Source organism: Hemibagrus wyckioides, linkage group LG15 (assembly GCF_019097595.1).
Source record: "Hemibagrus wyckioides isolate EC202008001 linkage group LG15, SWU_Hwy_1.0, whole genome shotgun sequence".
NCBI lineage: Eukaryota > Metazoa > Chordata > Actinopteri > Siluriformes > Bagridae > Hemibagrus > Hemibagrus wyckioides.
This window is the reverse complement of record NC_080724.1, coordinates 13972453-13988602: the sequence shown is the minus strand read 5'-3', so window position 1 is coordinate 13988602 and position 16150 is coordinate 13972453. Positions and strand designations below refer to the sequence as shown.

At 38.8% G+C, this 16150-nt stretch overlaps 1 protein-coding gene across 2 annotated transcripts in view; it reads left to right on the top strand.

Moving 5' to 3' along the window:
- Positions 1-16150, top strand: part of ephb2a (eph receptor B2a) — a 52886-nt gene that overhangs the window by 21385 nt on the left and 15351 nt on the right. For both annotated transcript variants that reach the window (XM_058410763.1, XM_058410764.1), the window contains exons 4-5: positions 13245-13400; positions 15079-15414. In XM_058410763.1, coding sequence (XP_058266746.1) covers positions 13245-13400; positions 15079-15414 — 492 coding nt within the window. The remainder of the gene's footprint in view (positions 1-13244; positions 13401-15078; positions 15415-16150) is intronic.

The following is a 16150-nucleotide window of genomic DNA, read 5'->3' as shown; positions in this document are numbered from 1 at the left end:
AATTGTCTTGACAAGCAGGTCCTGCATCAGCATTTTTATTTTTGTCCTTGCAGTTAGAGATGTAATAAACTTAGTACTAAGACCTGAACATATTTGTAGCATGGATACATCCATTCATACGGAAATTGGGTAATAAATGACAATGATGATGCTGTTGGTGAGCATGATCAATGTGAGCATGTCCTTGCTGTTTCATTAAAATGCTAGAGCTATCATTATCATTTAAAGTTAGCGATTCTGCTTGCTATTGTGGTAGGTATGAAGGGGAACCCAAAAATCCCTAGAATTCTTTTCTTTTTTTTTCTCCTTTCATCCCCTTCAAAGCGCTCTCCTTGTACTGTGATACACTTGTCCTAGCATTTCTGACAATCTCTGAAACATTTCCTGTAGTCATCTTTTGTCATCATGTCTAGAGCCTCCTACGTTTTTTTTTCCTGAATCTCTTTCAAGGTGGCAAATCGTTTCCCCTTCAGTCTTATTTTTAATTTCAGGAGTAAAAAGAAAACGTGAGGCAAAAGATCTGGTGAATATACTGGATGTGAAAATCTGGTTAAAAACTCTTTGGTTGACACTGCAGTGTGAGGTTTGCAGGTACATTTATTAAATTTCTTTCATCATCTCAGTGCATGTTAATCTGTGCATTCGTGCAAGCAGCTACATTTGAGATGACCTTTGCGTTGTGTCCGAAGGCATTGCGCCGTCATGATAAGGTCAAGATCAAATTTTAGGATTCATAATTTTTCTTTCCTCACTGTATTGATTAAAGCATGTATTAGGTTATAGTTATTTTACATTGTTTAATCCTTTACTTTATGAAAGAGGTGTAAGGGGTGTTCTGTACAGCATGTTAGAGGCCTTGCTCAAGGGCCCAACATTGGCAGCTTTGCAGTGCTGGGGTTTGAATCCCAAACCTCCAATCAACAGCCCAGAGCCTTAAGCGTTTAAGCCACCTCTCCAAATACTTGAATCTGTCATATTTGGATTAGGATTTATTCATTGATGCACCGATGTGTCTTCAAAGCACCTCTGTAAGTCTCTCTGGATAAGGGCATCTGCCAAACATCATAAATGTAAATGTATCTGTATCATAACTTTAAAGCTAAAGTGTGTGTGTGTGTGTGTGTGTACGTGTATAAAACCTCATTTCTGATGACTTGCACTTTTATATCTCACTGCTTGCAGACATTAAAGTAAAAACCAAAACCTTCTGCTTGCTTTTTGCTTTTTGTTTAGAACAAAAGATAGATCTGTTCATTCCAGACAAAGTATTCATATTTAGTTATACCCCTACTGTATATTAACAGTGCTGTGCGCCTCAGCTGTGTATGAATTGGCTACAATTCATTCATTGTCTAAGGGCATGAAGGGTTAATCTATGCTGAGTGCTGGCTGTCCAGGCTGCTTCTAACAGGCCTTCTTCTCTTTGATGAGAGGCAGGTGTCCTGTTGTCATCGATGAGGCACTCATTGATCAAAGGCCCGTCAGGAGTCTAGGCTTCGTCCCGTCAGTCTCCAGCAGGCAGACAATGTCCGACGAGCGGAGACTGTCAGTGCCTCTCCTCCTCACGCCTCTCCTTATTCTCTCAGTCATCAGCAAATGTCAGAAAAACTGCCTCTGACAAAAGAAAGACAAGCATGAGGACTCCTTTGTTGGGCCTTGGATCTGTACTGGATTGAATTCGAAATGTCTTTCCAAAATTAACCTGCTTCTTTATATGTCTTTAAAATGAAAAGACAACGAAAGACAGCATCCATGCCGCACATAGTCGTTTTATTTAGAAAAGCCAAGCAGCCTCAGCTTACATAATGTGGCCAAATGACCTACTTAGAGGTGCTCAAAATGGCCTACAACCCATCATCAGATGAACTCCCACGCAGACACACCTGCTCAAATGAGTGGCAGAAAAGCTCGTGTGGGGGTTCGAGAGGAAATAGAGCTCACGAGGAGGCCACTGCAGTGCCGCAGCTGTGAAATGACACTGAACATCACTCTTACTCAAGTGGTAATCTCTCAGCTCAGTTCATTACCAAACTTTTCACACAAGTGCATATTCTGTCCCTGAAGTGCTCATATGCATGCCGCTGATTCTGCCGGATATTTATTAGCCTGTGTCCCATGTCCTGTTCATGTTAAGCCACTTTGAGTGATTCTTTTGCATATCATTAATCTCCTACACACACAATTATTCAGAATAACAAATGGCTCTATAGAACTTTAACTCTTTTTACCAGAGGTCAGAAAATGGAATTTCCAGCTGTTTAGTTGTGTCCACCTTCAGCATCGAATATTTTTTGTCATGTCACAGTGTCCACAGTGATGATTAACGAAAGTAGACGCAAAAATTTTCCACGCAATTGTTTATATCTTTGAAATAAATGGTGATACCAAACCCATTTCTGTCCTGAAGTGCTTGCTCATAAGCATATAAAATCTGAAAGCGTTATCTTCTGTGTAAGGTTATCCGAACAAAGGTAAAAACATCTCTCACTTGAAAGCCAACTGTGTGCTGATTTGATTAAACTGATTGAAAATGTCTGATAAGTTGATTTCCATTCTGCCGGCTTAATGGAACACCGGGGTACTGGAAAAAAGTGTTAAAGCAAAATTCTGCAGACCTCACAAACTTCCGGATATATCATTCCAGATATACAGGAATGATAATGATCATTGTAGTATTAAACCATGGGTTACGGTTAACTGCAGCTTGTTTTAATATTATATGCATTTTGGGATTTCATGAGCACACTAGACTACACTGTGCTTTTAGACAAGGCTCCGAAATTACAGAACTAATTCTCAGCAGATTTTCACACATTCTCCTTGTGTGTGTGTGTGTGGTTTTCCTTCGGGTTCTTTGTTTTTTTACAGAACTTAATCTCAGTACAGTTTCACATGTTCTCCTTGTGTGTGTGAGGGGGGGGGGATTTTCTGTGGTTTCCCCCTCCAGGGTGTATTCTGTATTCTTAGGGTCTATTGCCAGGACAGACTCTGCATGCACTGTGTTCCCTGACCAGGAACAGGGTCACATGAATCATACATTTTTCCCAATTCTAGTGGATCTTAAGCTATACACTCAGCTGGATATGTAATACATATGTGTATGCATAACACAATATTACATTTAGGCCTTCATTGTGCATGCATTCAATTAATTGAATTTTTGGCTTTTCAGTTCAATTGGCCAGGAGTTTAAATAGTGTAAATGGTTTAAGCGGTCATTTTAAAATAATAAAAGTAGAAGCGTTTATTTTGTGTGTGTGTGTCTTATTTGTGCTTTATTATTATTATTTATTTATTTTTTTTATTTTTTTTTTTTTTGCACGAAATGGCTTTTCTGGCAGACAGTTTGTGCATGACGCCTCACATCCTGTACAACTGGACATCAGATTCGTTCTGTAGTTTTGTGCAGCACCTGTGTGTCCACATCGTCTGTCTCACAGCATTCCTGCTGGGAAGTGCTGATTGCAGGAGCTCATTCGAATCGCACCACGCTGTCCCTCTGCATAAAGCTGAAGGACCGGCCTCTTTGTCAGTGTCATATTATCTGCTGTTGCCATTCACTCGTTGCCAGTTCTCTCCCCCAGCAGTGCTGCCTATGACTGACGCGCTCAGATTCCGTTGTCAGGCGTACAAAAGGAGCAGCGAGCATTGTGGATGTGCGATGTTGACACCACACAGCCAGCTCTGGACCGGGTGTCACAATGTCGCATAAAAGAGCTTGTCGGGGTTAACGCCGAGGCCTTTGTCTCAGGTAGAAGTTAGCAGATGGAGCTGACACCATTAATATTTACAACATCGGATGAAATGAATACATTTCAACTGTCAGTCACAGCTCAATGGAGGCAGTCAGCAGAAAACTGCTCCCTGGAGGGCTGCGTCTAAGGCACCAGGGTCTAATGAAATATTAACAGCATACACAATGAACGAATAAATAACACCAAACTGGTTTTGACACCATCTCAGACAAGTATTATTTAGTAATAGCCTGTATTCATAGTCACGAATCCATGAAAATGAGCTCTGCTGGGCAAACAATGGGTGCGACACGTAGCTCTCAAACAAAATCTTTGGCAGAAGGTGTCTCTGGGCTCTGGAAGTTTCCATGCCATATTAATATGGATAATATTGTAGCTGGCCAGATTATTTTAAACTAAAGCTTGTCCTACAATGATTTCCTCTTGGGCCAGTGAAGAGATGTAAGACTGTATGGGTGTAGACTTTCTCCTGAGACTGTATTCTCATCTTGATTAAAATGCACAACTATATATCAAACAATTTATATAATCAAGAAATCTGCTTGCTATTTATCAGACCACTGTGCGTTTAGAGCTTGGCCTCTAGTCTCTATGTATCTAGTCCTCACACCCCAAATATCATGTCATCACGTAGATTCCAGGCCTGAGTGACATCACTCAAAGAGTTTCCTCTACTTTATTCTCATGCCATACACTGAGACAAGCATGTGCTTTGGAACGTTGCCCCCTTCATATTAGGCTGTCATCTGTTGTCGGCTTTGGCCCTTGTGGCCCCGCTGGCTTCTAGTCTCTCTCTGGGCTTTTAAGGCGTAGGATTCCTTCTTAGTGCCTCTCAGGCTCCAGTCTATCCTGCTGGATAATCCCAAGCCTTTCTGAAGAATCCAGGACTAATCCGCAAGTCCTCTGGGTAGGCGATGAAAATTTGGTCAAATTCCATCGGAAGTCATCTGGAGATAATGAGGCTGCCCGATGATGAAAACAAGATGATGGCTAAAGAGCTGTGGTGCAGTGTTACACTACAGCAGACAGTTAACACAATGCACAACAGATGTCAGAAATCCACATCACCGGGTGTTTTTCACATCCAGAGATGCAAAGGGACGATATTACGAGGTCCCAGCAATGTAAAATAAAACATAGTAAGCAGGAACATTCACATTTTTATGTGTAGCTTTCTTGTGTTAAATAAGAAATACTGTACATGACATCAATTAATGTTAATTATTATAAATTTTGCATTAAAAAAACGAGCAAAACATCGGCTAGTAAAATTCTCTATACTGTTAATGTACTTAAAGAAAATGAAGGATTAGTGTAATTATTGTACAGTGTGCTACTGTAACTAAACAGTGTACTACTACAAAAATTATCTACATTTCTCAAAACTACTGTTTCTTACTTCATTTAACACTGAGTATTATTTGAATATTGCAAAATGCTTTTTTTTGTTTTTACTGATTTGTATGGAAAAACAACAAATTTGCAAAAAAAGTAAATCTGAAATTGAAACCCGTTGTTGAGGTAAATGAGAGGACACACAGTGGTCCAGAGACCCGCTAGTAGTTAAGGGTTGAAGTATGAGGACTTCATGGTACCCATTTTTTTAGCTAACTAACTAGCTAACAAAAGATCTGTAAAAGCAACTCACCAACCGAGCTTTCTAGCTTTTAGCTTTCTAGCTTTCTTTTTAGCTTTCTAGCTTTCTAGCTTGCTGAAATATTAGTTCATGTAATTACTTTGTAGGTGTTGGGCTTTAAATTGTCACTGGGTTAGCGGAGAAGAAAGCTAGCGAACTGATTTTAAACTATACTTCAAAAGTAAGCAGCACAAGAATAAACGCTAGTCATGGGAAAATTTAGCTAATGAAACCTACTGGTAGGAAGATGTGCAAGGAGTATATTTCTAGTAAATATGTAGCGTTGAGAAAATGTACATTAATCATATACTGCATATCGAGTGTTAAGTGTAAAATAGTGTAAAGAAATGTAGCAGTAACTTACTGCAAAAATAACCTCATGAGCATACAGTAGTTATACGTATCTTTTAAAAAGAACTAGCATGCTGTGTGTGTGTGTGTGTGTTGCATTGGAAACTGTCTGATCATGTGATGTCTGGGCTTTTATCCTAGCTGGAATTCAGTTGCCTGTCGGGTCCATGCATACTGTATGCAGTCTCTTTTTTTTTCTGTCTGTCTGTCTGTTGAACCCCCCCCCCCCCCCCCCCCCCGCTAATGACATTCATTTATTCAGGCTGGACCTTGCACAGCAAAGAACGAGTGCAGAGGAAAAAACGAATCAGTCCATGCACTTTTACAGTCATATATAATACATATGTGGCCAAAGCTGTCTGCAAAATGACAGTAATAAATTGTACTTAGATGGAGATAGACAGTTCCAAGTCTTACCTCATTCTCAGTCCTTTTTTTCACAATTTTATTGTAATATTTCTAATGGATGAAAGCCTTTGCATAGGCATATCTGCTTAGCGGTGCAAACGTGGTGTTTCCAAATAACCAGCTGCTTGTATGTTGTAGGGGTATAACTTTATGAATAATAGGTCTGCATATTGAACATAATAAAGTCATTATAAAATACCACTGATATTACATGAGGCGTAATAAACATTTCAACTTAATCAAGCCCACATGCATTCCTGCTTTGTCTTTAATTAGGATAGTCTACAGGGGTTTCAAAGAATTACATCTCCTAAGCACATTGTTTTTTACAAGCCAGTAAACTCATGCTCAGGGAAAAAATAACAATGGCTATGTTCTACTGAAGCAGGAGTTGGAAATCTTCAGGGGTTGGTATATGGGAGCACTTTGCATCCCCTGTTAGTTATGAAGCTGAATGCCAGTGAGTTGTGTGCCAAAATGTTACACTGGCAAACGTGTCCACACATCTGCGCAGACTCGGTTGATGGAACTGGACACAAACACACACACAGCTGTATTCAGGCAGCCTTTCCTCGCTGATTCGGTCCAGGATTTAAAAACACCACGGCAGCTGGGGCATTTGTGGCAGCAGATATAAGGCACTACTTCTAGAGCTTCTATACTTCTAACCTCCTCTAGGGTTTACTGGAAGAAACATGACTTTGTCAGCAGAGCTAGTTAACAGCAGAATGCAAAATGAAAAGCCTCATGCTTCTGACGCATCCCCTTTAAAGAGTCAGACCACTAAAAGCTTTGCTAGAGAGCTAATGTTTAATTAAGCATGTTTAATGGTGATGCATTCTGATACACAGCATTTGTTTCATTATATATTGATAAAAAGAATCTATCTTCAGTTGTATTTAATGTTAAGTGTTTTAACCTGAGTCATATATTCAGTCGAGGCTTGTTTTTGCTGTATCACTGAATATAGCATTATATTATTATAGCATTAGCTTTTAATAGGTGGTAGTTGTAATATTCTTGTTTAATGTATTTTTTCTTGCTCGTCCTTGCCGTACACTTCTAGTCCTGAGATAGTCTTGGGCCATCTTGCATGCGCATCATGTTTCAGATTCACATCGCTTCAGCTTCTCGATTGACTATATATTAAAATCCATTTCTTCTTCTACCTGTGCAATGTTTCTCGTGCCTCTGGCTGTCACATAACCTCAACGAATAACAGATCCACTCCTCAAAGCAAGATGCTCTTTTCATCAAATGCTGCTCTTTTTTCTCCAAAGAGTTCCTTGTTTACCTTTTCAGTCTACACCCCGAGGTTATCCAGATATTGTTTTCCATACATCAGATCTTTACCTTTGGTTACAGATGAGGTTTATTTCTGATGACTCTTCCATGCAGATCATTTTTGTGCAAGTAGTACTTCAGAGTAGAATGGTGCACCAGCACTCCTGTGTTAGCTAAACCCTCCTGCAGATCGTACGTGTTATAAGCTGCAATTGTGATGCCTTTCTGGCCAGCATATTGGAAGCTTTATCTGTTTTGTTTGCCTTCCAGATCTTGCGATGACTTTCCCAGGTTCCCTTAACTGCCATTTCCTAATGACATTAAAGACACTGGAAACTGTGAGCTGGATGTGCTTTAATAACTTTTTATAGCCTTCCCCTGCTTTGTAGGCATCAACTGGATTAATTTTCATATCCTCAGTTAGCTGTTTTGAAGAGTACATGGTTGCTAAGTGTTTTGAAGAGTCACAAAATTGTTATTACTGAGACAATATTTGACCTGCCTAGAGTCCCAATAAGTCAATTAAGGTCTAAAATGTTAATTAAGTTTTAGGACTTTCTTTTGCACAGGCTGCAATTACTGTACAGTTCTTTCCCCTATTTTTTGAAGTTTTGAGATTTCAAGGGCTCCTGAAGCCTAAATATACGGAATATCAAATGGCATAACATGGAAACTCTCTGTTAGTGAGATCTCTGTTAGTACAATAACATTTTAGGAAACGTCCCCATGTCCCCTTAATCCCTAACGCTCCCCTAATTTCCTCCTGCCAGTTTTTACTCACGTTTAGTATATGAATGTGTACCTGATGATGATCACATCTTATTGTTGTCGTCTTGCGGCTGCTCCGTGTTCAGGGTCGCCACAGTGGACCATCCGATCTGCATATTTGATTTTGGCACAGGTTTTATGCCTGATGCTAGGATGTGTGATATGATTATTAATAGTATGCATAATTTATTGACTGTGGATTTACACTGGGATGCAAAAATCAGAATTTGGCATGAACACCATATGCTCTATGAGATTTTAACTGCTGACTTGTTGTCCAACACTAATACACAACTGTTTTCATCTCACACACAAACACACACACACACACACGAATATTCAAAGAATACTTCATCATCTGCTCTGTATCGAATACATGATTGATGCCTAAGAGAATATTTTCTAATTATCATAATGAAAATATATTTGTAGTTGATTTGATTTATCTCTTGTAGCAGCTCCGATACTTTTTGGACCTCTTCCAGTAAATATTAAATATGTGCAGATCTCTAGAACAGATTTATTGATTCAACTCTTTAAACATTAAGCACATTAGGCAGATGTGTACCATCATATTTATTTATCGTGGCTATTTGAGCTTTTCGTTCCCAAACCACTTATAATGATATAAAATACACAGTGACCAAATTATCATCTAGTCATTTTCCAATCTTTAGTTGTCCAGACTCAGATTCATGTTTTTGGCTGTGAGGAGTGGAACCCAGACTGATCTTGATGCTGTTATACCCCATCTGACTCAAAGTGTCTAGTGGTAGGCTTTTTGAAGTATCTTTCTGTTCACCTTGGTTGTAAAAGAGTGTCTACTCTTTTAGTTACTGTGGCCTTTCTTTCTGCTCAAGCTATTCTGGCAATTTTTCTCTGTACTTATTTTTTATTTTTTGGTTTTCACACCAATGTGTATAAATTGTATAAATTGTTGTGCATGAAAATCCCATGAGCTCAGCAGTTCCTGAAATACCAAAACCAGCCTTTCTAAGTCCAACATCTATACCATAGTAAAAGTGAATGAAATTACAATTTCTAGTGTTTAATGTGAAAAATTAACTGAAGCTCTTGACCTGCATCTGTATCGTGATTTTCTGCACTATGATATTAAAATAGCTAGAGAAGGTGGCTCTAATACTTTATCATATTAACAACACTTGTTTCTTGTCATACAAAATCTGCACTTCAGATTAGACTTTACTTGTTGTATTAAGGTAGAGTAATACCTAGAGTACTAAAATCAAAATTTAAGACCTATGTGTCTATAGCAAATTCTCTGAATCTACAGAATGAATTTGTGGCCAGGTCGTGTCATCCAATGCCACTAGTGAGCATCACGTCCACTACTCTGACATGCTGAGATTCAGTAGAGTGGTAATGAACTGGATGGAGCTCATCTCCTGACATTACTCTAGAGATGCGTTAGAGTGCGTCAGGCCACCTCTAATGGATATTAATATTTCTCCTGCTGCGTGAAACGACATGGAAAGTTACTCAGCCAGCTTCCTGCTGAAATACGCTAAGGAAAGCAAAAGAAGAGTAATGAGAAAGATTTAGATACAGATTCCTCATGGCTACAAACTCTAATCTATGACACGAGACCTGGAAGAGGTTGCATTAATATGTTATGTAATTACAGTAGTCTGAGAAAGGAAGCTACAGTGCCAGTGACTGCTGTGTTTAGGAGAATAAAATACAGGGCTTTCTGTCCTTCACATTTGTTGTATAGAGCTCTCCAGAATTATTAACACCCTGACATAACGTGATATAGTGTATAAATGTCCTCACGTATAGGTACCTTGAACTATTTAAACATGTCATTTTTTATTCACAAAAAATAATGCAAACTTCTTCTTTAAAACATGGCTTTTCCTTATAATTAATAGTTTGCAATGTCCAGGAAAGATCTGGTTTTGGACAGAAATATCTTACTACTTAGCAGAATTCATGAAGCCATAAATATTCAAATGAATGCCCTGAAGTACCAGCCACAAAATAGCCACAAAGCATCAATGATCCACCTCCAGATTTTATGGTGGGTATCAGGTGCTGGTCCCCTTTCATTGCCAGACATGCTGATTGCCTGCACATGAGTCCAATTATTGCCAAATTTCCAATTCGCAAGACTTCTGGTAACACGGTACAGTAACACGGGTATTTTCAAAACTCCCTGTATCCTCTATATTCTCTGTATGTTAAATAGTCTCTGTGTCCTAGGCTAGAGAGACCTTCCACAATTTAAATAAACCTGCTTTACTTCACTGCATTACCACATGACTTGAAAGCCCAATTGTGTTTGCAGGGAAAAGTAATTAGACTTATTTCCAGAGACTGATAAGTATAATCATTTGTCATGATCTGTATCAGAATCTGTGTGCAGCAAGTGGACAATGATCAATACGTTTAAAAAGAGGTTAAAGGATTTATTAGATGTCAGTCTTATTTAAACAGCATAGTAGCAGAAGTGGGTAAATTACACTGGTGCACACAAATCACTATAAAATCTCACTGACCTCAAACTGGACAGAAAGATCTTTTTTGTTTTTAATGGTTTTATTTTATTTCTAAGGACAGATTTTTGTTATTTGGAAAGTAGTACAGTTTCTGTTAACATGTCTTTTCCTCGGGGTCTCTGAGAATTGAGGTTTTTCCCCCATGTCATATGAACTCTCAGTAGTTCTCGCAATACCACAGGTATGTTTATGTTAGGTTAGGGCCAGAAAGCAGAGGGATGATCTTGAAGATTATAAAATTGATTGTTATAGTGACCTCAATATTATCCAAAGCAACCAAACCCCAAGGAATACTGATGCGTACAGGACACTGAAAACATATTATCATGATAATTTTATGTTTATGTTGGTTGTCCCCATTAATTAGGAAACGTCATTAAATATGAAGCAAAAAATATGTTAAACATATATTTAGAGACATCAAATGGGGTCAAATTGCCCCCAAAGATAACAGGAGGGCTAAATATTTGGAAACCATTTCTGTGACCATATGTTTTAGCCTTTCATAAAAGAGATGCTATTTTTTTTCTCGGTAATAATTGTATTATATAAGAGGTTATATAAAAAAGATTCCTTATACATATATATTACATTAGCATCATAAACAAGCTTATTTCACCGAGTCAGACATCACACGCTAGTACAGGACTGTAAAATCTAAAGCTGCAAATCCACAAGTGTACACTCCCCTGCTCTTTTTCAGTCTTATTCCCATCTGCCTTTTAAACAATTTTGTACTGATATCCAGTACATGGCTTATAAATTAGCAGGATATTGCTTTCCTTGTACTCTGTTTTGTTGCTCCCTGTGGAAGTGCCGATGTTAAAACCCATTCCTGTTCGCTCGTGTTTCTGCCGCTCACCCTTCAGCCCACTGGAGCATCACCAACACCTCATGCTGGACCTCCTTCATTTTGGCTAACTGATGGGAGAATGTGTAATCCTCATATTCCTCCTGACGGAAAGCAAATGCTCTGTCATCAATCACATACTTGGAAAGATACAGCCAAGACTAATGTACCGCTGTCAAATCCACCGTGAGATATTAGCCTAATAGAATAAGCTTCATTGTGCTCACTCAGGCTCAGCGTGTTTTCTGGGAAGCAGACTGCCGTGCACCTACACAAAATGTGTCACGTATTTAATTTGCCTTTATTCATTTCTAAATGTCAGAAAGACTTGGGTTATTATTACTCTGTTTTATGGAACAAAGTTGTTTTTGTATCGTTATACTGATGTTGGCTAGAAGCTGCTGATTGATTTGTAATGAAGAGCAACGATACCCACCAGTAGGAAGATGGAGAAGGAAAGTTTAGGAGATTTTATTACCTGCCAAGTTGCAACAGTTACATATTATATACCGAAGTCAGCAAATATTAGCAAGAATCATATTTCCTAAAGGTTTGTGTGCAGGAAAAAAAGGTTACCTGCAAAAGATACATGCAAGCTGATGTCCTAACAGGGTTCTTGATGCATTGCTTGAGCAGAATAGCACACCTCAGCCATTTCGCATGTTTGCCTTAATGAACAGGCAATTTGGTTGCTTTTTTACCTTAAGTGCAAAATAAAATAACCAGAGGTTTGAGTGCAAATAGATTTATTTAGCACCAGCAGCACGCCTGAAAGTCAGCACAAATGAATGCAACTGAAAAGCAGATATTCAATTTGAGTCCGTTTCCACCATTTGAAGGCAAAATAAATGAATTATTTAAAATTAGTGTCTAAAAGATTTAATGTCACCCAGGTTTCATTTCATATTTACACCTCTGATGCTATATGATATATGATATATATATAGCATATATATATATATATATATATATATATATATATATATATATATATATATATATATATAGCATATATATATATATATATATATATATATATATATATATATATATATGCATCTTTGTCGCTGTTTGTCACCCACTAAACTATGTGTGTTTTTTTTTCTTTTTTTTTCTTTTTTTATTTTAATAAATCAAGGCTAAATTTTTTCATATTAGGAATTTCTATAAATCTCTCTTAACATTAAGGTTACAAAACGTAAATATCTGAACTCTCTTGTTAATATTGAATATTCATGAGAAGTTCTCCGTTGTGTGTTAAAGCTTTCAAATAAAAATATGTAAATGCACAAGTAGAAATGTGGTTCTGGTGTGCCTTTAGGTGGTTTTGAGGGGGAAAATGGATCTGGAATTTTTCATCGCCTTTTGTGAGAGTAGTCAGATATTTCTAAGTAGAGCTTTGCTCTTTGTGTGTCAAACAAAAGCAGAACAGTGAGAGGCCAAGCTCACCAGCAGCACTAGAGGCCCATAAGAATGCATTATGATCTCTCAGTCTCTACTTGTCAATGGATTTCCAGCCAGAAAACAAGATCTGTATTCCAACACATACTGATAGCGGTTTAATATTTCTTAGTGTTAATTAAGACACACTATTTGGTTAAAATATTGGACTACTACATATGTAATCCACTGTTTATCCAGATTGGTCTAAAATGTAGTCTCTTTCTACCCAGCATGCTCCTCGGGATACTTCAAACCATCTCAGGGAGATCAGTCGTGCCAGCAGTGTCCTATCAACAGCCGCACCACCAACGAAGGAGCTACCAGCTGCGTCTGCCGTGTTGGCTACTACCGCACCGATTCAGATCCTGCACAGATGCCCTGCACAAGTACGTTGTTTTTAAATGAGTCAAGGCCATTCAGAGTTTTAAGAGCGGTCAGCAATGGCATAACCCACAACCACAGATCCACTGAATCTCTACATCCTTCATGTTGCACACACAAGCATGCAGAGCTGTGCTATTTCATCTCTGGAAACTCTTGCCCTTTTTTAAGCAGTGGTTAGTGGATGTAGCATACACTGAATGAAAATGTCACTCTCTAGTGTAACTGAAAAGGAGCCAAGAAATAACAAGCCCAATCCGATTTGCATAATTCCCTGAGCTTTTTAGAAGAGTGGCCATTTGTGAATGAGAGCAGCACTCTGTTCGAGAGTAGAGATGTAGAGAATACTTTTCTCACAGTGTTGCTTTGCATTATAATAAACACAATGCCCTTTTCATCACATCACACATTAAAGAGCTTGCAGAAGGACCAGGCTGCTTTGATTCGATTCATACTAATGGAGCAATCAGAATGGTGTGAATGAATAAGAATCAGCTCGTAGTGTATAGATGGGAGAACAGTCGCTTAGTGTTCAAGACATCATTGGAGGAATGTTGATCCTGTTCTACATGGGACGACTCATTTCACTTATTCAGAACTGGATTATTTGAGTTGAGATCAGTGGTTATTAAAGTTTGTTGAACATTTGTACTATCTGGCATAGTTTCTCGCATGCTGACAGTAAAATGGCTTAATGGAAAACTTCACCTGGATGTGGGCCACCAACATCCAACCAGTCAGAACAAGAAGCTGTTGGACAGTTTGAAGCTTCCTAAAGCAGACCAACCTGGAAAAATCACGTTGATTTAGATTTTTATGTAGAACCAGTAAGACTATTTTTCCAGAAAGATAAATCAAAGACCACACTAAGGTGCCAGATGGAAACTTATTTTTGAGGAAAGATTGAAGCGAGTGGTTTTATGTAAATGAATTTGACCGATAAACCATTGTTCTACCTCAAAATCTGATAAAGTTGCTGACTACAGTTTTTAAATGGAGCATTTTGCACCTTGGTATGTCTCTGATTTTGTTGTCTGATAATAAGAAATTTTATTAAGTGTGCCTTATGGCACAGGGTATCATTGTAGGCGTAAGAATGATGTAGGAAACACACACACACACACAAACTCACAGTGAGAGACAGATAGGCAGCTGTGTTTGTGCCAAGTGTTATAAGTCTTTGATGACCTGCAGGGCTCCTACAGTGTCTTCTACGAATAACTTGCATGGTGACCAGAGTTCTGCTGTTTGTCCTTTGAACATATTTATCAAGGATTATGCTAAATAAATTTTGCATTAACCTTTTCAGTCACTGCTGATGAAGGGTTTTAGATTGATGTTATTGAAGCAGGCTAGACCCTGTCAAGGTTCAGAACAGTCACTGATAGACCATGTGAATCAACAATCATTTGAAATCAGCCGAAGCTGAAATACTGCATTCCAGCATGTTTTTCTTCTGACTATTAGTTTTGCTATAGTTCTTGTTTCTAAAATAAGATGTCTTTTGATGTCTTTCCTTGAAATAGAGGCAGTGCTTTGTCTTGCTAGCCCGTCTATAAGCCTGAATGCACTGGCACACTTTCTACATGATATTTATGACTTTTGCATAATGACCCAGTATTCCAAAATGCTGACTGAAAACTCTTATATGTCATTATGTCTGTTTTTTTTTCCACCCCACAGCCGTGCCCTCTGCCCCTCAGAGAGTCATGTCCAGTGTGAATGAGACATCCTTGAGGCTTGAGTGGATTCCTCCTCGTGACAGTGGTGGTCGAAATGACCTCGTCTACAACATCATCTGCAAAAGCTGTGGCTCGGGCCGAGGTGCCTGCACGCGCTGCGGAGACAACGTGCAGTTTGTGCCGCGGCAGCTAGGCCTCACCGAGCCACATGTGCACATTAGCGAGCTACTCGCCCACACGCAGTACACCTTCGAGATCCAGGCGGTGAACGGCGTCTCTGACCAGAGCCTCTACTCACCTCAGTTCGCCTCAGTCAATATAACAACTAACCAAGCCGGTAAGTGACTTTAAAGATGTAGAGCAGTTTATTTGATACTTGAAAATCAAATACGTTTAACGAACAGCTAAGATCCCAGGTTTTTGCGCTTGGTTTATTTGAGATATATTTTTTTGTGATGATTTTAGTATCAATCCATTGTTCTGGACTTGTTTTTCATCACCTGGTCATATTTCACATTTCCTTACTTTTATGATCCCAGAGTGGCAGTTACAGTTCACATCACATTGCCTGGGGTGTGGACTGAAAAAAAACAACAACATAGAAGCAGCAGTTCAAAGGAGCACTGCAAACGTTAATAGGGCAGTTTAATGAGCGCTCTGGACCTGGCTGTTCTGCAGGCAGAGGCCACACTGGTGTGCCTGTCAGTGTACATTACAGCCTCATGGTGCTGGGAAACTTCACCTCACTGCATCAACCACCTCCAAAAGTCAGCTAGACAGCTAACACTGAACTCGTGACCAGACACTGAGCAAGCTAGCTTTACACATAACAAAGCTTTACACTAGCTGAAAACTGCTTTACACATAACAAAGGAATAATTTTAGTTCATACATAAGTTGTAAATGACAACCAAGTGATACAGAACAACGACAGAAAAAAAGCACCAAATAGAGATTAAGGACCTCACAGAAATTTGTCTGCAGCATTCCATAGTATTTAAAGCACGCTTTTAAGCATTTTCCCCATAGCTGCTAAAAAAACCAACCAAGTTTTTGTTATGGCTAGTGTCCTT